At 36.7% G+C, this 22,569-nt stretch overlaps 1 protein-coding gene across 3 annotated transcripts in view; it reads left to right on the forward strand.

The window, feature by feature from the left end:
- Positions 1-22,569, forward strand: part of CDK19 (cyclin dependent kinase 19) — a 268,286-nt gene that overhangs the window by 151,318 nt on the left and 94,399 nt on the right. For all 3 annotated transcript variants that reach the window (XM_065911735.1, XM_065911733.1, XM_065911734.1), the window contains one exon: positions 8,811-8,886. In XM_065911735.1, the coding sequence (XP_065767807.1) occupies positions 8,863-8,886 (24 nt within the window). In that variant the 5' untranslated portion in view covers positions 8,811-8,862. The remainder of the gene's footprint in view (positions 1-8,810; positions 8,887-22,569) is intronic.

A 22,569-nucleotide genomic window follows, 5' to 3' on the forward strand; every position in this document is an offset into this window, starting at 1 on the left:
GAGCTCTGCTTCTGGCTGCTAGCCTAGCTCCTTCATTTCCATGAGGCTGTTTCAACAGGACTGTCGTCAGCCCCTTTTGGAAGCTGACATTTTCTTATGCTGATCCAGGGTCTTTCCTTGTTACAGTTTCATTGCAGTTATCTCCTCATTGTTTTCCATACCTCTAATCTCAGTCCTTTCTAATAAGAGTAAACTTTGTACATAACTTTCCTTGCCATTAGGATAAAATCTTGTATTTACTGGTCTCTGTTCATGTCATCCCCCATTCCAGTACACTTGCCTGGAAAATCCCATGGACGGAGGAGCCTGGTGGGCTGCAGTCCGTGGGGTCGCTGAGAGTTGGACACCACTGAGCAACCTCACTTTCACTTTTCACTTTCATGCACTGGAGAAGGAAATGGCAACCCACTCCAGTGTTCTTGCCTGGAGAATCCCAGGGACGGGGGAGCCTGGTGGGCTGCCGTCTATGGGGTCGCACAGAGTTGGACACGACTGAAGCAACTTAGCAGCAGCAGCAGCAGCAGCAGCAGCATTCATGTCATCATTTCTCTGCTTAGTCGTTATTGGCACAATTAGGCAAAATGGAAGTTTCACCCATCTTCACAGTCTTTCTCTCCTTCACCTACATAATCAAATTAGTTACTAAATTCTGTACCCCTAATGTTATTCAGTCGCCAAGTCATGTCCAACTTCTTTTGACCCCATGAACTGCAGCACGCCAAGCTTTTCTATCCTTCACTGTCTCCAGAATTTGTTGAAGTTCATGTCCATTTAGTTGGTGATTCTATCTAACTGTCTCATCCTCTGCCACCCCCTTCTCCTTTTGCCTTCAGTTTTTCCTAGCATCAGGGTCTTTTTCAGTTAGTTGGCTCTTCACATCAGGTGGTCAAAGTATTGGAGCTTCAGCAGCAGTGTTTCCAATTCATACTAAGGGTTGATTTCCTTTAGAATTGATTGGTTTCATCTTGCTGTCCAGGGGATGACTCTCAAGAGTTTTCCTCAGCATCACAGTTGGAAAGCATCAATTCTTTGATGCTCAGCCTTATGGTCCAACTCTCACATCCATACATGACTACTGGAAAAACCATAGCCTTGACAATACAGATCTTTTGTTGGCAAAGTGATGTCTCTGCTATTTAATATGCTGTCTAGGTTTGTCATAGTTTTTCTTCCAAGGAGCAAGCGTCTTTTAATTTCATGGCTTCAGTCAGTCCATAGTGATTTTGGAGCCTAAGAAAATAAAATCTGTCACTGTTTCCACTTTTCCCCCTTCTATTTGCCGTGAACTGATGGGACTGGATGCCATAATCTTAGTTTTTTGAATGTTGAGTTTTATGCCAGCTTTTTCACTCTCTTCTTTCACCTTCATCAACGGGCTCTTTAGTTCCTTTTCACTTTCTGCCTTTGGAGTGGTATCATCTGCATATGAGGTGGTCAATATTTCTCCCAGCAATCTTGATTGTGATTTATCCAACCCAGCATTTCATATGATGTACTCTGCATATAAGTTAAATAAGCAAGGTGACTGTATACAGCCTTCACATACTCCTTTCCCAGTTTGGAACCAGTCTTGTTCCATGTCCTGTTCTAACTGTTGCTTCTTGGTCTGCATACAGATTTCTCAAGAAGGTAGGTAAGGTGGCTTGGTACTTCCATCTCTTTAAGAATTTTCCACATTTTCCTGTGATCCACATAATCAAAGGCTTTAGCATAATCAATAAAGCAGAAGTAGATGTTTTTCTGGAATTTCCTTGCTTTCTCTGTGACCCAACAAGTATTGGCAGTTTGATCTGGTTCCTCTGCCTTTTCTAAACCCAGCTTGTATATCTGGAAGTTCTCGATTCATGTACTACTGAAGCCTATCTTGAAAGATTTTGAGAATAACTTTGTTAGCTTGTGAAATGAGTTCAGTTGTATGGTAGTTTGAGTGTTCTTTGACATTGCCTTTATTTGGGATTGAAATGAAAACTGACCTTTTCCTGTCCTGTGACCACTGCTGAGTTTTCTGAATTTGCTGGCATATTGAGTGCAGCACTTTAACAACATCATCTTTTAGGATTTGAAATAGCTCAGCTGGAATTCCACTGCATCCACTAGCTTTGTTCGTTGTAATGCTTCCTAAAGTCCACTTGACTTCACACTCTAGAATATCTGGTTATAGGTGAGTGACCATACTGTCGTGATTAACTGGTTCATTAAGACTTTTTTTGTATAGTTCTGTATATTCTTGCCACTCTTCTTAATCTCTTCTGCTTCTGTTAGGTGCTTGTCGTTTCTGTCCTTTATTGTGCCAATCCTTGCATGAAATGTCCCCTTGATAATCTCCAGTTTTCTTGAAGAGATTTGTGGTCTTTCTCGTTTTATTGTTTTCCTCTGTGTCTTTGTGTTCACTTAAGAAGGCTATTCGTGATATTCTGTGGAACTCTGCATTCAGTTGGGTATTCATGCATGCATGCTAAGTAACTTCAGTAGTGTCCAACCCTGTGCGACGCGATGGACTGTAACCCACAAGGCTCCTCTGTTCATAGGGTTCTCCAGGCAAGAATACTGGAATGGATTGCCATGCCTTCCTCCAGGGGATCTTCTTGACCCAGGGATCAAACCTGCATCTTTGTTGTTTCCTGCATTGACAGGTGGATTCTTTACTATTAGTGCTACCTGGGAAGCCCTTAGTTGGGTGTATCTTTCCCTTTTCCTCCTTGCCTTTTGCTTCTTTTCTTTCCTCAACTATTTGTTAAGTCTTGTCAGAGAACCACTTTGCCTTCTTGCATTTCTTTTGCTTTGAGACGGTTTTGGTCCCCACTTCCTATACAGTGTTATGAACCTCTGTCCATAGTTCTTCAGTCACTCTGTCTACTAGTTCTAATTCCTTGAATCAAATCCTCACTTCCACTGTATAATCATAAAAGATTTGATTTATGGCCTAGTGGTTTTCCCTACTTTCTTCAATTTAAATCTGAATTTCGCAATAAGGAACTGATGGTCTGAGCCACAGTCAGCTCCAGGTCTTGTTTTTGCTGACTGTATAGAGCTTCTCCATGTTCGGCTGTAAATAATGTAATTAATGCTTTCAGTATTGGCCACCTGATAATGTCTACATGTAGACTTGTCTCCTGTGTTGTTGGAAGAGAATGTTTGCTCTGACCAGTATGTTCTCTTTACAGAACTCTGTTAGCCTTTGCCCTGCTTCATTTTGTACTCCAAGGCCAAACTTGCCTGTTACTCCAGGTGTATCTTGACTTTCTGCTTTTGCATTCCAGTCCCCAGTGATGAAAAGGACATCATTTTTGGTGTTAGTTCTAGAAGGTCTTGTAGGTCTTCATAGAACCAGTCAACTTCAGCTTCTTTGTCATTAGTGGTTGGGGCATAGATTTAGATTACTGTTGAATGGTTACTGTTGAATAGATTACTGATGTTGAATGGTTTGCGTTGGAAACAGACCAAAATCATTCTGTCATTTTTGAGACTGCACCCAGTACTTCATTTCAGAGTCTTTTGTTGACTATGAGGGCTACTCCATTTCTTTCTAAAGGATTCTTCCCCACGGTAGTGATATAATGGTCATCTGAATTAAATTTGCCCATTCCTGTCCATCTTAGTTCACTGATTCCTAAGGTGTTGTTCACTCTTGCTATCTCTTGTTTGATCAAGTCCAATTTACCTTGCTTCATGGACCTAACATTCCAGGTTCCTATACAATATTATTCTTTACAGCCTTGGACTTTCACCACGAGACACATCCATGACTGAGCATCATTTCTGCTTTGGCTCAGCCTCTTCATTTGTTCTGGATCTTTTAGTTATTGCCCTCTGCCCTTCCTCAGTAGCATATTGGACCCCTTCTGACCTTTTTGCTCCTCACTGTTTACATATGAAGCACACGTTATTTTGTGGCACTTTCTTGGTTCCTTCCCTCTTCTTTTCTAACCTAAACTTGTCTCCGGCCCTTTGTCATCATGCCCTCTGCTTCCAGCTGTACTGAATACCAGCTGTTTCCTGAATATGCCTCTGTTAGTTTTTTCATGCCCTACTTCTGCCTGAAATTCTCTGACCCTCCCATTGTCCCTTCTCTTTCCAGGAAACTCTTCCCTCAATGGCATTACTCTGTAGTTATCTTCCTTAAATACCAGTGGCATTCTTTCTGTGCTTATAGTGCGTATGTCTTGGGCACAGAGGCAGTTGTATCAGGGTTATCTGTTTATATTTCCTGCTCACTCAAAATCTCTTTCCAGGTGGGTTGTGAACTCTGTGATATCTAGGGTAGCTAGTCTCTAATTTTGTTCATCCTCAGAATTTGGCACAGTGTTGGAACGTAAAATATTGACTCTGCATTTGTTTGTTGCTTGATGTAAAATAAAATAGTAAGGACCTTCTGTTTTCCTTTGAAGCAAAAAGGATTTTAACCCTATAGTTTGAAGACTGAAAAATTTCGCTCGACTTTGCTTGAGCTTGAATTCCCTCATCTTTTTTTTTTTTTTTAATTTATTTTAATTGGAAGCTAATTACAATATTGTGGTGGTTTTTGCCTCCCTCATCTTTTCTTAAAAGAGTCTTCTGAATTGTTTGTCTGTCATACATTCTTGGGACCAAAGATGGCCCAGGCTGAGCTGGACAGCTGGTAGTGTTATTGATAGAAGCCAGAAAGCCTTGGACATGTCTAATTTATAATTAGTGAGGTTTGGCCAAACCTTAACTGCACTCATGCATACAGGCTGTTGAATGATTCTTCAGCTTGCTAAAAGTGACTGGACGCTGGATACCAAGTTTGAGCATTTCTGAAAGGTATAAGACTATGTTTTTTGTCAAACTGGTTCCTAATATTTCAGTCAAAAGATGAACCTGCTTCTTGATGCTTGAGTAGTTCTTCCCTGAATTGCATTTAAATTTTTCCACTGAGCCTAGTTTTCTAACTGGGATAAAGCTTTCATTTTAAGACTGCCATTTCTACAATTTGCACAAGTATGTGCTTCTTATTTTTTTCTACTATCTATAGAATTGCTTGCATCAAGAGTTTTCCAGAACATAGTGTCTAAGATGAAAAATGTAATAGAATCCCAGTCTCTGCCAAATTAATTTTTCTATTTTGTTGTTATATAATGTTCCCATTGAACAGTTTGTGTGTGTGTGTGTGTGTGATGAATGCTGAGAAAGAAGCTGGCATGCTTTTAATACATATTGCAGATGTATAGGAGAAATGTCTTAAAAGAATTTTTTTTTTAATTTATTCTTTTTGGCTCTGTGGTATGGCATGTGGGATCTTAGTTCCCCGACCAGGGATCAGACTTACACCTCCTGAAGTGGAAGCTCAGATTCTTAACCACTGGACAACCAGGGAAGTCCCAGGAGAAATGTCTTTAAAGCATTCTGTATTAGATAAAACCAGGTTTATACTATATATTTACTTTTAATTCACCTGGATTTACTTAGTAAACTCCTTTAATTATTTCCAGTGTGCAGTTGCTCTGACTGTAGTATCTAATATACACTAAAATTTAGCAAGCAGTTTCCCTGAAGGCTTTGCAATTACTTTGTCTGTCTTTATTATAGTAAATAATAACTTGTTTTATTTTAGAAATAAAATAGTGTTAAGAAAGGCAACTAAGCTGCCTCTAAAAACTAGGTCGTCATAGCCATGGAGGCCAGGTTCACCTGATGTTCAGCCTTTTCAGGTAAAAGAGTAAATTATACCCTTTATGATACTTCGTATTATCTGTGCCTGAAACATGTAAGCTGTGGGGTGTGAATTTTCACATGAGCTCCTGGAGAGCTCTCACATGGGATGGGAGCTATAAAGCTTCTGTGTCCCATGTGCTAGTCATCAAAATACTTGTGGGCATTGTGGGAAAGGACAGATCTTCAGTTTTCATAGCTAAGGTATTGGCATCTGACCACAGATTGGCATTGACATAGTACAGTGATGAAAGTGAGTCCATATGCCCTCTGGGTTTCTGCCAATTCTTCATATGGTGAACCTCAGAGGTGCCACATCATCATTTTATCATCTGACAGTTAACATAGAAGAGAACTGGTAATCATGCATGCATCTTCCTTCATTCTCAACACAAAAGCTGCAGATAAGCCTTAAGTCTGCAGATCTTTGAGTATTTTATTAATTTAGCAGATGGAAGTTATATTTAAACTTATTAAGTGAAATAATTACTGGGTTTGTTCATAGATCCTATCCATATAATTCAGAGCAAGAGGCCTATGCTTCAATCTATTCTGCTCAAGCTTTCAAATTCCTTTGACAGCCTGGATGTGAAATTCAAAAGTCATTAATGTGATGTGTTAATTTTGCACTTTTTGACTTACTGCAAAAATCTTATAGTTTCCATAGCAACAATAACCTATCCAGATTGTGTAATATTCTTTACAGTATTAAAAATAAAACTATGCAATTACATGAGCTTCTGGAGCACTTCATTTAGGGAACTGAGGATTGGAATATTTCTTTAAAAAGAAAAGTATAATTTCATGTGAAGATTTTGTCAGAAATCGTTTTTAACTTTAGGAATCTATTTAATTAAATATTTAGTGGTTGTTACCTGATAGTAAATTTAATTATTGATTGTGTGAAATTTGCATTGTAAGCATTGTGTTAAGCATCTCAGACACAAACGCTTTCACAGGCATATGCACACATACTTTCAAGGTAGGGGGGATATTTGGCTTTAATTACATTCACCACCTGCTTCTTAGTGGCCTCTGGGTGGTCTGAAAAATGTTTAGTTTTATGTTTGGAGAAAACAGGATAGAAGAAAAGGAAAACGGGATCACTTAAGCTCTTTAAAACAAGTCTTTGAAACATGCCTTAGATACTACTTTGAAAATACTAAAGATTATTTTAATAGTCAATTGTTTTCAAAGCGTCAAATTATTTTTTTTCTTTTCCCCTCTAATTCTAATTTAAGAGACAATATGATATTAGTACTAAAGCTGGTTAGCATAACTTTCTACATCTTAACACAACTGTTTTTCTTTTTTTGTATCACCCTCAATGGTCTTCAAGCCTGGTGGCTCAGTTGGTAAAGAATCTGCCTGCAATGCAGGAGACCTGGGTTCAATCCCTGGATTGGGAAGGTCCCCTGGAGAAGGAAATAGCAACCCACTCCAATATTCTTGCCTGGAGAATTCCATGGACAGAGGAGCCTGATGGGCTATAGTCCATCGGATAACAAAGAATCAGACACGACTGAGTGACTGACACTTTCACTTTTCACCTTCAACATATATCTGAGTGTGTGTATTTTTTTAGTACAGTATAATTTATGTATTTTCTCAACAGTGTATGATAAATATTTTTCATGTTTCTAATGATCTTTGTGATTACCATTTTAGTAATTGCAGAACAGTCTGTCTGTTGACATGTGCAATTTCTGTTTATCAAAATGCTGCTTGTTTTGAAAGCCATATATTGGTAGAAAAATGTATATAATATTCAGACTGTTGGAAAAAATAGCCATAACTCAATTATTTGCCCAAAACACAGATGATTGTGAAAATCTTTAAAATGCACATGAAATGATGTTCTAAAATGCATTTTATGAATATGCTCTTAAACTGCTTTATCTGCTAGTAAACAGAGTGGGGAAAATGAGCAATAGGTAAGTAAGATGTTGAGGCACTACTTAGGTACTATCATTTGATGAAATCTTTATGACATGATGATATATTGTTGAAGCTCTAATATAATCAAAAGGCAAAACTTGGAGGGCATGGATTATACTCCTCTTGTCAGAATAACCAGTGATAGGAGTCACATTTGTTACAATCAGTTGGGGCCTTGCTTTGGCTGGTCCTGATGTCGATACTCTGAAGATACCTCATCACACTGGACACTCATTGATACTATTTTTATGGATGGTATCCCCAATTATTGAGCTGCTGTCTTCCCTTGGTTAAGCACCCTGGTAACTACTGATATCAGAGTCTCCCAAAATTCCAATCCTACCTCCTTTAATTGGAAAATTCACTGCAACTACCAAGTTTTTCCTAGGGATCTTGAGAATGAGGTATTGGTGGCTAGTTTTGAAGTCTTTCTTTCCAAGGATTTTGGTTGAGGTCTTAGGGCTTTTGAATGTTGCCTATCCTTGGTGAAAACTAGTGTGCCTCAGTCAGTCAACAGGGCTTCCCTGGTGGCTCAGACGGTAAGGAATCTGCCTGCAGTGCAGGAGACCTGGGTTTGATACCTGGGTCGGGAAGATCCTCTGGAGGAGGAAAGAGCAATCAAGTATTCTTCCGTGTAGAATTCCATGGACAGAGGAGCCTGACGGGCTACGGTCCATGGGGTCGCAAAGAGTCAGACACGACTGAGTGACTAACTCACACACACATACACACACAGTGGGTCAACATTCTTCTGTAACTACTCCATTTATTACATGGTCTTATACTATGAAATTATTTTGAATAAATATAGAAGTTTACATCTGTCATTTAGTTTTTAATTAATGTTTATAACAGAATGCTTTCATAGACTCCAGATAATTAAGACAGTAGAATTACCTTACAATATGCTTGAGTTTATATTTATGCTTATTTACTTTTTGAAACTAGTGTTGTGTTTAGTATCCTGTTCCATTTCAATTTTGTAGTTTGTGTTTTGACTTTATCTAATGTTTTCATTGTGACATGAGTTTCTTTTGGTATTTCACATTTTATAGTTGAAATGTTATCAGAAATAATAAGCAATGCATGCATAGTGAGAGCATTTACATATCACTGAGGCTAGTGCATTTCATTTTTATTATAGTTATAATTTTGAATCTGAAAATATATAGAAAGAAATAATTTTTTTTGTTCCTATGCAGAAAAGATGAAAAAGAATATGCATTGAAGCAAATTGAAGGCACAGGAATATCTATGTCGGCTTGTAGAGAGATTGCAGTAAGTGGACATAAATGTTATTTATTTTGTTATTGATACTGGGTGATGATATTAATATAAATGCTTCATTAATATATACAATGCATGGTTATTTCAAAGATGTTAGTTTAAGAAAATTTTCTACGAGAAAAGTTGCATAAACTTTTTAATTACTTGAAAGTCATCTTTGAACATTCTCTTAATTATATTTAGGATTTATAATCTTAAGAATACAGAACTGAATGACTTTTTAATTGATTTAAATTATAATTGAGTATAACTATTAATTTAAATTAGTAATTTAATTAATGTATATCTTTCCTGTAATTTTAGGACTGATACATGTCTTTATAGAGAAGGGGGTGATACTGTTTGATAGTGTGCCTATTAAACATTTTCTGAAGAATTCATGTTTTAGTGTTACATTTTGCTAGTTGCTAAAAAACAATAATAAGACTATCATAATAATAGGATAATTCCTTAAAGATCATTTTTAAAAAATCTTTATATGACACACCTGTACATTTAAGAAATGATTGTCCATAAGAACACCTAACATTTCCTGAGTATTTACCAGGTACTATGCTTACTAAGTGCTTTTAAGTATTAATTTAATTTTCCTAACAATCACATGAAATAAGTACTTTTAGTATCCCCATTTTTACAAATCAGTAAGCAGAGGCAAAATCATAATTATGGCTTAGAAGTCTTAATGTTATGTTACCTTATTTTAGTTCTTCAGTTTCTTATTTTAGTGCTTTAGTTTCTTATTGGGCCTTTATCATGATATCACTGATCTATTAGGAATTTCTGTCTCTAAATTATTAAATAAATTGTCCATATCCATTAGGCATTTCTGTCTCTAATTTAGTAACTATCTCATGTTTTACTCACAGCTCCTTATTTGTAGTTCACTCACATTGAAACACTCCATCATCACTCTTAATCATAAGAAAATGAATATGCAAAGAACACACGAGGCGGGATTTCTGTAGACCTGAGTGTCTGCCTTTGTGGTTAAACTAGCTGTGAGTCTGTTTCCTTATATTGAAATAAGGGAACTATAAGGTCCCTTCTACTCATAAATTCTTTGATTTCAGAATGGGGGCTTCTCACTAGGCTATGTACACTTTGCGGGTAGGGACCTTATCTTTTTGTCTCTAGTTTCTTGCATAGTACCTGGCACATAGCAGGTGTCCCATAAATTCTTGTTGAATAAATCAATGAATAAACAACAAAGTTCTTTATAATCCTTAGTTTGCTCTAGAATATAAATTTATTGTTTAAAGTGTTCATTTTATCATTTTCCCATTAATTATAAATTGGTGTTTATAATGCCCTACCAGAGTGAGCATTTGATAATTGATTTTTAACTCCCTAAAATTCAGAGTATTATTTCAACCAATGTGAATATCACTGGTATGCGATTTTGCTAGAGCTCCATAATTTAATACAGCATTAATTCAGTGTCCATGAATTAATTGGGTAAATAGCTGAAATTTAAGGTATTGATTATTAGGAAATGAAAACCCAATTCTAGATATCTTCTGAGGAATCCATTGATTCCCTTTTCCCAACATCCCCACTAACATTTGTTACATTTTGTCTTTATGGTGATAGTTACCTTAACAGATGTGAGGTGACATCTTACTGCGGTTTTGATTGTGTTTCCTTGATAATTAATGACATTGTGCACTTGATGGATCTGCTGGCCATCTGTGTATCTTCTTCTTTGGAAGAAGTCCTTGTTCAGTACCTTTACCCATTTTTGAATTGAAGGATGATACTGATGATTTTTGCTGTTGAGTTGAATACATTCCTGATATGTTTTGGATACTAACCACTTATCAGATAAATAGTTTGCAAATAGCTTCTCATACTTTGTACTTCTCATATTTTCCTTTTTATTTTGTTCATTGTTTGTTGTGCAGAAGCTGAAAAAACTTAACTCTGAAACTCATTTACAGTCTTCATATTTTTATTGAGGGTTTGCTTAATAGAACTTTAGATAGTATGCAGTTTCTGAATTGAATAATTTTTTATATTACCTGGATAACTTAGCCCCAACTTGATAGGGATTTTGACATGAGTTTAACATGTATGTTATTGCATAGTGGCTAAGTGCATACATCTTTGTACATTATAGGCTCACAAGCACAGTTTTGTAATTATTGCTTAATGCAGTTGTCTTTTAAATCACATAGAAGAAAAATAGTTAAAATATACTTAATGCTATTTCTTCTGTTTACTCATGTTGCTACTGTTGCCAGTGATCTTTATTTTATGTATAGATATAATAAGGTACTTATAAGTCCTTTGATTTTAACCAAAAGTCTCCATTTATTTATTTTTTTTTTTTTTGTAGTGCAGATCTTCTAGGAGTGAATTTTCTGTTTTTGTATTTAGGAATATCTTAATTTCTTCTTTTTTTCCGTTTATCATTTGTTTCTCCTTCGTTTTTTGCAGAATAGTTTTGCCACATATAGAGTTCTTGAATGACAGTCTTTCTTTTTTCACTTTGTCTATGTTATCTCACTGCCTTTTGGCCACCATGGTTTCTGATGAAAAGTCAATTGTTAATTCGTGAGAATCTCTTGTACATGAGGAGTTATTTTCTTGCTACTCTCAAGATTTTCTTTTTGTGTTTGTCTTTTGACAATTTGACTATGATATGTGTAGATGTGAAATCTAATTGGAGTCTGTTGTTTCTTGGGTGTAGAGAGTAATGTTTTTCATCACATTTGGAAAATTGCCAGCCATTATTTCTTCAGATATTCTTCCAGTCCTTTTCTGTCTGTCCTCTCTTTTTGAGACCGCCATTGTGTGTATGTTTTTAGTCTTGATGGTGTCGCACAGGGTGCTGACACACTGATGATTTTTGCTAATTCTTTTTCTGTTTGTTGCTTAGACAGGATACTTTTAATTACCTATCTTTGTTGGCTGATTATGTCTTTTGCCAGCTCAATATGCTCCTAAACCTCTCTCCAGTGAAATATTCATTTTAGTTATTTTACTTTTCAATTCCAAAGTTGCTGTATGGTTCTTTTTTCTTTTAATAGACTTTATTTTTTAGAGCAGTTTTACGTTTACAGCAAAACAGTAGAAGTTCTAGAGATTTCCTGCACAGTCCCTACCCTCGCACATGCATAGCCTAACTCATTATCAACCTCCTCCACCAGAGTAGTATGTTTGTTACAACTGATGAACCTATGTTGCTACCCAAAGACAATAGTTTACATTAGGGGTCACTCTTGGTGTTGTATATTTTATGGATTTGGACAAACGTCTAATGACATATACCCACCATTATGACATCAGGCAGAATAGTTCCCCTGCCCTCAAAGTCCTCAGTGCTCTATTGACTCAGCCGAGACCATCCGCCTCCTCAGATAGTCACAGATCTTTTTACTGTTTACATAATTTTGCCTTTTCCAGAATGTCATATAGTTGAAACCCTATAGTATGTAGCCTTTTGAGATTGGCTTCTTTCACTTAGTAATAGGCATTTAAGATTCATTCGTATCTTTCATGACTTAATAGCTCATATCTTTTTAGTACTGAATGATATTCCATCATCTGGATGTATTACAGTTTGTTTACACATTGATTAACAGAAGTATATCTTGGTTGCTTCAAAGATTTGGCAGTTATGAGTAGAGCTGCTGTAAGCCCTGTGTGCTGGCTTTTGTGTGGACGTAACTTTTCAGTTCCTTTGGGTAACTATCAAGGAGCAGAATTTCTGGACTGCATGGTAATAGTATGTTTACCTGTCTTCCTAACTGACTAGACTGTTTTGCATTCCTACCAGCAATGGGTGAGAGTTTCTTTTGCTCCACAGCCTTGCCACATTTGTTGTCAGTGTTCTGGATTTAGTGTCCTAATAGGTTTGTAGTGATAGCTCATTGTTATTTAATAAAACTCTGCTTTAGCCATTAAGTCTTGCTTGTATGGCTTTAGGAGCTGTGCGATTAGAGTCTTTCAGATAGTTCTTGGACATACCCACAGCTTTGCATATGGACATGGTTATAGTCTTTACTACCCAGTTCCATTTATAGAAAATTCTAGAAAGTGCACACTAATCTGTAGTGGTGGACAGTTGATCAGCGACTGTGTGCAGGTAGGAAAGAAAAGCGGTGTATTACAGAGGACAACGAGGAGTCTCTTGGAGGTGATGTAAATCTCCATCATTGTGATTGTCATGATGGTTTCATGGGTTTGTATCTATAATAAAACTTGAAGATGGTATACAGTTATACCTCAGTAAATTTGGGGGAAAATCAATAAAGGCTTATGGGATTATTAGTGGGTCAAGGGTCTGTTAAAGAGGAATTTATAAGATCCTGTGGATCACAAGCACAGCTGGAGGGATTGGCCTTGAATAGGAAATGGAACAGATAGTTTATCCTCTGAAACTGCAGAGGCAGAAGAAAGGATGATACCAACATTTGTCCGTCCACTAGGGAGATGATGAAGTAGGTACATTCTTGTATGCCTCTCTTTTGTGTGTGTGAAGCTTAAATGATGAGTGTTTTTAGTTATTGATGAAGGCTATGTGAAAATTTGCTGATCAAAGATGAGATTATAAAAGTGTTATAGTCTGCCTAAAGTAGGAGACCAGTCATGTCACTAGTCTGCATGACTGTGTTGTTTTCTTTATTTTAAGCTCAGTATAAGAAGGGAGAATTGAAGTTTTGCTGGTTGATGAGGTGGAAGGACAGAAAATGTAAGGTGGTTGAGAGTCAGAGAGGTTAGGAGGGACTGATACGTTGGGGAGAATGTAGACAACACCATAAATTAAAAGGCAGATAAAACTTGTTCTTTGCCTTTTCCTTCTATGTCCCATAATATTATCTGCCTCCTGGCATTTTCTCATTTATATAGAGGCACATACATAAGAGGCCTTTGATTTGGATAAAATTAGTAACATTTCACTCATTACTCTAAAATGATGGGACTGTGATTACAGACGCCTTCTGAGTGCAGAGTTGGATGATGAGTAGAAAAGTCAGAGAATTTGTAACCATGGAATGCGCTTGAAGAATGTGTGCAGAATGGGAAGAAGTTTAAGAACTAGAATGAGGGACTTCCCTAGTGGTACAGTGAATAGGAACCCACTTGCCAATGCAGAGGACAGGGGTTCGATCCCTGGTCCCAGAAGATTCCACATGCCTCAGAGCGACTAAGCCTATACACCACAACTACTGAGCCCTCATTTTAGAGCCTGCGAGCCACAACTAATGAAGCTCATGCTCTGTAGAGCCTGTGGCCCGCAACAAGAGACGTCATTGCAATGAAAGCCCCACACACTGCAACGAAGAGGAGCCCCCCGCTCACCACAACTGAAGAAAGCCCACACACAGCAACAAAGACCCAGTACAGTCAAAAATAAAAGAAAGAAATTAAAAAAGAAACTGTCATTACTGTAAATAAACTAGAATGCATTACTACCTCGTCTCACTAATAAAAGTCATTTCACATGTTAATTTCATTTGAACCTTATTGACCAGAGGTGAGTTATAATCCCATATCTTTGTACGGTGCTTTACAGTTAACAATATGCCATAACAAGGAATAATTCTGGGTGATGTACGTACTAAGAACATGTAAACATGAACCTTTTTAGTCTGAGATTACAGGGGAGTTCTAATTTGATGTTTTTTACCTTTGTGGCCTGTGTAATCATAAGGTTGCTAGGCTGGAAATGTGGTAAACAGCATTAATTCTTATCCCATTAATTTGTTTCCTGGTTATGCAATTCAAATATGTTTATTATAAAATTCTCAATGTGGAAAAAGCATGTTAAGAGCATCTGTTACACTCTTAGAAATATCACTATTAATATTTTGTGTATGGTCTTCTAGACTTTTTCCTTTACAAAAATACTGAAGATTTTTTTTCCCATAAGAGTGGAGTCCATTAATTTTTTATAAAATGTAATTTCATCCACAGTAATACAAAGATAACTTTTTAACTATCAAAATAAGAAGCATGCTAGTTCTGTGGGATATAAGAAAGATTATAAGATCTAATTCCTGAGTACTTTTCAAAAAATTGACATGGTCCCAAAGAAAGGGAAGATAGACTGAAAGGAAAATTAGTCAAGGGAAATAGGGCATAGAGTGAAGAAGGAAGAGAGAGAAAACCTGACTTGATGTCAGACTGCTGTCTTCCTCAGTTTTGGCTTGAGAAGCCACTGCCTCAGACCCCTCTGCCCAGCTTAGCCCAGTGTGTGTCCACCAGCATCTCAGCGTTGATGCTCCCATGGTGACACGTGGCCTCAGCTGTCGTGGACTGTCACTTGCAGTTTTTCTTATAGCACAGAGCAGGCAGGGTAGAATGGCAGTTAAAAGAGTATTTGCTATGTTTTTTTTTTCTTTCCTTCTCTTGCCACCATGGTGGTTTAGCAGGCTGCTATGTAAACATCAGTGGAATGCTTGGAACTGTCCCTTGTCTTCAAGGAATAAACCCCCGTTTTTTTTTTTAACTTATGAAGGGGAAATGATAAAATATATGTTTGCAGTGGATTCCTTGAGAACTATAAACTGTCTGTAAGCATGGTTCTAATTCTTACCAATACTTTTTTAAATTTTATTTTTAAAAAATTTTTGGCTGTGCTGGGTCTTTGTTGCTGCGTGGGCTTTCCTCTAGTTCCAGCGAGTGGGAGCTATTGTCTAGTTGTGTTCCATGAGCTTTTCATAGTAGTGATTTCTCTTGCTGCTGGGCTCGGGCTCTAGGGCACTGAGGCTTCAGTAGCTGTGGCTCAAGGGCTCTAGAGCACAGGCTCAATAGTTGTGGCCGGGCATGTGGGATCTTCCTGGATTAGGGATCGAACGCATGTCTCATGCATTGGCAAGTGGATTCTTTACCACCGAATCACCAGGGAAGTCCCTTACTAATACATTTATTTTTAATCAACCTTAAAATTATTTTGTTAAATCTCATAAATTGAGAAATACCTGTTAATTCTCATTTAGATTATTTAATTATATCTCAGTTGCTTTTATGTTGCACTGAATGCAAATTTTTCTTTTAACATGTGTCCAGTTTTATTAGAGTGTATAGATTTGTGGAAATACCTCTGTGATTCAGGTAATTTACCCTTTCTATGACTGGGACAAAATCAAAGTATTTTTGTGAAAAATATTAAAGGTCGAAAAAGTTTTCTTTTTTCAGTAGACTTTTAACATGATCTTTAATAATTATTTTCATAAAAAGTTTGCATCATTTTGGAGACTGGAACTAAATCATATATGAAATCATCTTTGAGCAAAAATCTGTTCTTTGGTATAATCCTTTTGTTTGCCTTAGAAACAAACAGAAGTTTACTCTTGGAATTGAAGATTCAGGATATATATATTTTTTTCTTCTTTAAAATGTGTGTGTGTGTTTCCCCCCTTTCATTGGATAGTAATAGTTACTAATTTTCTCATTAATATATTTAGTTTCTTTGGCATTTAGATATATATATTCTTACTGACTCATAATGAAAAGTGAAATCTTGTATGAGTTGGGGAATAGGATTTGGGATTATTATAGGATGAATCTGGGAGATGCATATACAGTCAGCACATAGGGAGGGACCAACATAGGATGGAAAATAAATCCTTTTAAAAGCTAGAAAGGGACAACCAGCAGACAGATTCTCTAGTCCTCTGGTGTATCTATCTACCTTGCTATAGATGTTAGGTTTTGAGTCTCTTAAAAGTTATTATTGGACTTCCCTGAAGGTCCAGAAATTAAGACTGTGTGTTCCCAATGCTGGGGGTATGGGTTTGATCCCTGGTTGAGGAAGATCCTTGCATGCTGTGTGGCATGGCAAAAAAAAAAAGAGAAGTGATTATTATTTGTGTGCGAGTGCATGCATGCACCTTTTGGAGTGTATTTCAGGCTGCTTTGTTTCCTCTGAGAAGACTAAGTGACCAATCTTTGTATCTCAGAAGCAGATTTAAATACCTGCTGTTGCCAATGGTAGAAAAGAGGTGTGCCATACATAGGTTTCCGGGGTTTTGTATAAAGATGACAAAAGTGAGAAGGAACCGTTTGAGAAGAGATAATACTATTTTTGCTCACCAGTTTCTCATGTGTGTGTATTTGCATGTGTGTGTGTGTTACTGTGAAGGAAGATGGATTGGTGTGGTAACACTAGTCACAGAAGTAACTCAAAACTCTCCACTTCTCTCTTTTCCAACTCTAGGGGAATAGACTAGTTGGTTGAAAGTAGTACCTTTAGACACCTATGGTTGCTGTGACTCCTTTCGGTCTGCAAAGAATTGTAGGTTATGGTCAAAGAGTTGACTGTATCAGTAAATCCCTCCCTACTTAAGAAAATCAGTTGCGTTATTTCAGTTCTCTTAAAAATATGAAAATGATCAATTTCATTCATATTCCTGCTCTATTTAGATTAGATTTAATTGACTATTAATTCCCTATTTTTAGTGTTGTTTCTCTGTCTTGAATAATTTTGAAGCAAAAGTATGCTGGTGATATAATGCAGACTAAAGGACTGAAAATAAATCTGATAATATTCAAAGGGCTTAGCTCAGAACCTGAAAAATATTAATAAGTGCACAGTAAATGTTGCTTTATTATTATTATTGATAATAACTTTATCCTATTCAAACTGTAATAAAAATATAATTTTTAGTTAAAATTGTTTTCACCAAAGTCAAAGTAAATTACTTTTAACATGTATACATTTTATTTTTAAGGTATATTATTATAAAACATAAAGTATATTATTATAGAAGGTACTGAATTATACAATTTAACATAAATTTGTTAATTTTAGATTCAAAATAAGAGATTGACATGGGAAAATAAAGTATTCATTTTAAAAACGTGCCTTAGGCTTCAGATTGTAAAGTGGGAGAGAATATGGACTTGGATATCAGATAGACTTGATGATGTATCTGAACTTCACCCTTTTTCCTCCATATCTTGGGCAAGTTGCTCCTAGATGAAGCAGTTTTCAGGGGGAATGAGGCTGTTATCAGTTTTGCTTTGAGGGCTGGCAGTGCCAAGGAAGCGGCCTTGGGGCAATCTACAGGTTGCCCCGACTCTCAGAATCCCTGAGTGCCTTAACTTGCTGATGTCCCAGGTCATTCTCACCTTCACCCTCTAACCAGAATCTCATCTCATGAGATGTTTGACAAAGCACACCTTTCCATATATGTTCAGGAGTCGTATCATTTCTTAGGAGGGAGGAGTTGCTTGTGAAAGGTGAGTCCGACCCTTGCATATATGTTAGTGGTATGTGCTGCATCTAAGCTCTTAAATTAAAATATGGTTAGTTTCTGCTTTTATTTCTAGTTCACCTTTCATATTCCTTACTCTGATTCATCTGGATTTGGAATTCAGTATCATTCTCAATCTACACAGTTTTTTCTTTTTCTTTTTTGACCTAATTATTACTCCTGTAAACTAACTATCAACATACCTGATTTTTGTGAATCTTAGTTTATTCACATCTAAAATTGAGTTAATAGTTCCTAATTTCACAGAATTGTAGTAAGGATGTATGTAAGCCTCTTGGCTCATAATCAGTTCCCAGTGAAAACTTAGTTTTCTTCCTTTCTCTTAAGTTGAATTCGTTAGTGTCATGAAAAGTAAATTGTGGGCCTCCTTAGCTTAGATCAGTAATAATAAATAAGAGGCCAGGAAATGTGTTTTAAAAATTTAGTGACTCTGCCCTGGTCTTTGAATGTTAAATTACATTTAAAATGTACTATAGCAGCAGATACAGTTGTTCCTCCACCTCAAATACAGCAGTCAGTTAACAGATACTGATCACTACTTGTTGTAACACATAGTGTTGCTTGCTGAGAGAATAAACAGCAGTATTTTCAGTAAGTTGGCAGTCTTTTAAAGTCAGTTATTTGGAATGTGAAATACTTTTTTCCCTTAGGAAACATTGATATGAATGATGTCTAGCTTAACTATCTACCCCACCAAAACTGGCCTACCCCACCATTTTTGGCCTGTGGGTAACTGAGTTATGGTACTTCTCCATAGTCGGAGAAGGCAATGACACCCCACTCCAGTACTCTTGCCTGGAAAATCCCATGGATGGAGGAGCCTGGTGGGCTGCAGTCCATGGGGTCGCTAAGAGTCGGACACGACTGAGCGACTTCACTTTCATGCATTGGAGAAGGAAATGGCAACCCACTCCAGTGTTCTTGCCTGGAGAATCCCAGGGACGGGGGAGCCTGGTGGGCTGCCGTCTATGGTGTCACACAGAGTCGGACACGACTGAAGCGACTTAGCAGCAGCAGCAGCAGTACCGTAGTACTTGAGGACTACTTACGACATTGTCTCTATGGAGAAACACATTCAGAATTAAAACCATACATCTTGCCTTGTCGTAGTTTTTAAAATGAGAATAGGCTCTTCAGATCCAGGTCACTAGGGAGATAAGTGACCTGGGGGAGATTAGTCATGTCAGAAGATAGGTAGGTGGTTTTATGGCAACCAGAGTTGGAATGGAAATTGTATTATCCAAGCAGTGAGAATTGGAAGTTGGGTCTCTACCTGGGGGAGAAAGAGTTGGGTTAGATAATAGATAGATAACAAGGGAGTTAGGGCAGGCTGGCAGACCTGGGAGGCAGCTGGTTGAGTTTCAGGTAGAAATCAGGAAAAAGAGGAATGGAGATACTTGGCCAGTCAGTAGCCATCTGGAGTCAGTGGAGTGAGCTAGTGGATAGGGTAATCTAAAGTGGTATGGATCACGAACAGGGAAAGCCTGCAATTAGGATTTTGGTATTATAGCAAAGGATTTAGCACATTTGGGGAAAGAAGTTTAGTTCCTTCAAGTATCAGTGGATTTATCATGATGAAATAATCTCACATATTACTCTTCTCTTCTCTTTGGCCTTACATGACTTCTGGTGACACAAACCGTTCATGTTTTTAGTATAGATCTTTGACTTAATAAACAAAACCCAATCAGAACAGTGCACAGTCAAGATAAAGCAGAACTTAAACAGATTACAAACAAGAGAGTAGACTGCATTTTTAAAGGATGAAGATTATAGTTCAAAAATAAATAATTGTATCTTATTACAATGGGCAGTTGTATATTATTATAACAGGACTGAGATAAGATGATAAAACATAGATATTGGTTTACAAGCTTCTTAGTATACTAGGCAGCTTGGTAATTTCAAAGTTTGAATGGGCTATTTGTCTAATTGTCTAAAGAATGTTCTCATTAATTGGCAGATTCTTCAGTTTGTAGATTTTAATGTTGTTGTTAGATAACATAGCATTCAGATAGTTGAAGGAAATAAGCATTTAAAACAAAATGACTGCCAGAGGATTCTTTTGTTGTCATTGTTTTAAAATTTATTTATTTTTAATTGGAGGATAATTGCCTTACAATAGTGTGTTGGTTTCTGCCATACATCTGCATGAGTCAGCCGTAGTTACACGTATGTCCCCTTCCTCCTGAACCTCTCGCCACCTCCTACCCCATCTCACCCCTGTAGGTTGTCAGAGCTCTGGGTTGAGCTCCTTACATCATGTAGCAAATTCCCACTGGCTGTCTGTTTTGCACATGGTAATGTATATGTTTTTAGTGCCACTCTGCCAGTTCATCCCATCCTCTCCTCCTGCCACCCCCCACCACCACCCCGCTGTGTCCACACCTGTTCTCTTTGTCTGTGTCTCTGTTGCTGCACTGCAGATAGGTTCATCAGTACCATTTTTCTAGAGATAATGCTCAGTATTCTTGACAGCAAAATAATATCAGAAAAGAAAGCTACTTGAAAATCTTATTTGCAGAGTAGTAAGTAACTGAGGTTTGGGTATAAACTGGGTTTTCTTTTTTTTAATTTATTGAAGTATAGTTCATTTACAGGTACAAGCTGTTTTGTCACCTTTTTTCTCTATAAGTACTAATTTTTTTTTTTTTAAAGTGCTTTTTCTTTTTTCCCTGAATTGCCTGCCTTTCTGTCTTTTGTTTTCCTTTCAACTTGCTACCTGTTTGATTAATAAGCTTATCTTTATTTATGGTCTTTGGATGTTGCTGACATGGTATTCATTTTATTCCTCCTCAGAAAGAATTTTTAAAGTCAGAGTGTTTTAATCCAATAGAAAAATAGGCTAAAGAGTTAAACAGGAACTTAAAAAAATTGAAACATTAATAGCCAGTAAATAAAAAAGATGCTCAGTTATACTCATGATCAAAGAAAAAAAAATAAAGCCACAGTAAAAGATATATTTTTTGCTCTCCAAATCAGTAACAGTAACTGGCAATGATGTAGAATATTGGGGAACTGGCATTAGTGTTAGCGGAATTGTAAATTATTATATTGCAACTCTGAGGAAAACAAGTTATTTACTTAAAAAAATTACACATACCTTGTTACTTGGTAATTTTCTCAGCCCCAGTGGACCCAGTCCCCTGTTTTATAATAATTAATCTCCAGTCCCCTTTACCATCCTGAACTGAAATTCATAGATGATGTGCATAATTTAAAAAATCATTATAATTCCTTACTTTATTATAACAGAAAATAATTTATAATGAAATTGTTTATTTAAATATGTAAGAATTATACATTTTTATCTAAATGCCAATCAAGTCATAGATGAATATGTCGTTGTTGGACATGTAATTGAATTGATGCTTAGTGTATGGTTTGGGTAATGATACATTATGTTTTGTGTGTGTGTCTTGTGCTAAGTCTATACTGTGGTACATGTGAATTTATAAACTTGTGGCTTCACAATTCAATAGGAGATCCTGAAGAGATATTTCAGTTCTTTCCCAGATTCTTACCTTGAATTCAAAACACTGAAGCTTATTATTTTGCTAAGTAATAATTTCATTCTATCATTTTATTTTTCATTTCATTTCTTTTTCTTCTGTTGCTTATCCTATTTGTTGTTTTCTTATTTTTTCCTTATGTCTTATGTAAATATTTTCTTTTTTCCTACCATTTGCCAAAAGTAGGCTTGTTCCTTGACTATAACTGTTTGTGACTCCACGAAGAATGTCTGTACTTGTTTTATCTGTTTTTCTTCTTATTTGGGACTGTCTTACTATCTATTCAGTTATACATGGTATGTAGGTTAATACTCAGATGGTATGTAGGTTCATATGCAGAATTTCCCCTAAAGCGTAAGGAAATTTTTTATTATATAAACAGTAGCTCACCTAAGTTATTATTAATAATTTGAAATGTTTTCATTTTCCTGTAAAACAAAAGTTAACAATTCAGTGAGCTTTATGGAATTGAGATTACCCTTGTTGTGGGTTTTTTTGGTTCATACCTGTTGTTGTTTTAGTCTCTAAGTTGGGTCCAACTCTTGTGACTCCGTGGACTGTAGCCAGCCAGGCTCCTCTCCGTGGAATTTCCCAGACGAGAATACTGGAATGGGTTGCCATTTACTTCTCCAGGGGATCTTTCTGACCCAGGGATTGAACCTGTGTCTCCTGCATTCGCAGGCGGATTCTTTACCACTAAACCACCTGGGAAGCCCTTGTTGTTCTATGTTAGCATTTTAAAAATAGTGTAGATTGTCTTTGCCTTTATAAAATTTAGGTCAGGGATTATATCTGATATGTTCATTTTTGAATCCTTGGGTTCTGTCTAATACTGTGCTTAGAACAAAGTGGACTCTTAGTATATTACTTAATAAATGTAATAGTTTATTTGAATTAGTTATTTTAACAATATTAACAATGGTTAATATTGTTGACTC

Source organism: Muntiacus reevesi, chromosome 19, assembly GCF_963930625.1.
Source record: "Muntiacus reevesi chromosome 19, mMunRee1.1, whole genome shotgun sequence".
NCBI lineage: Eukaryota > Metazoa > Chordata > Mammalia > Artiodactyla > Cervidae > Muntiacus > Muntiacus reevesi.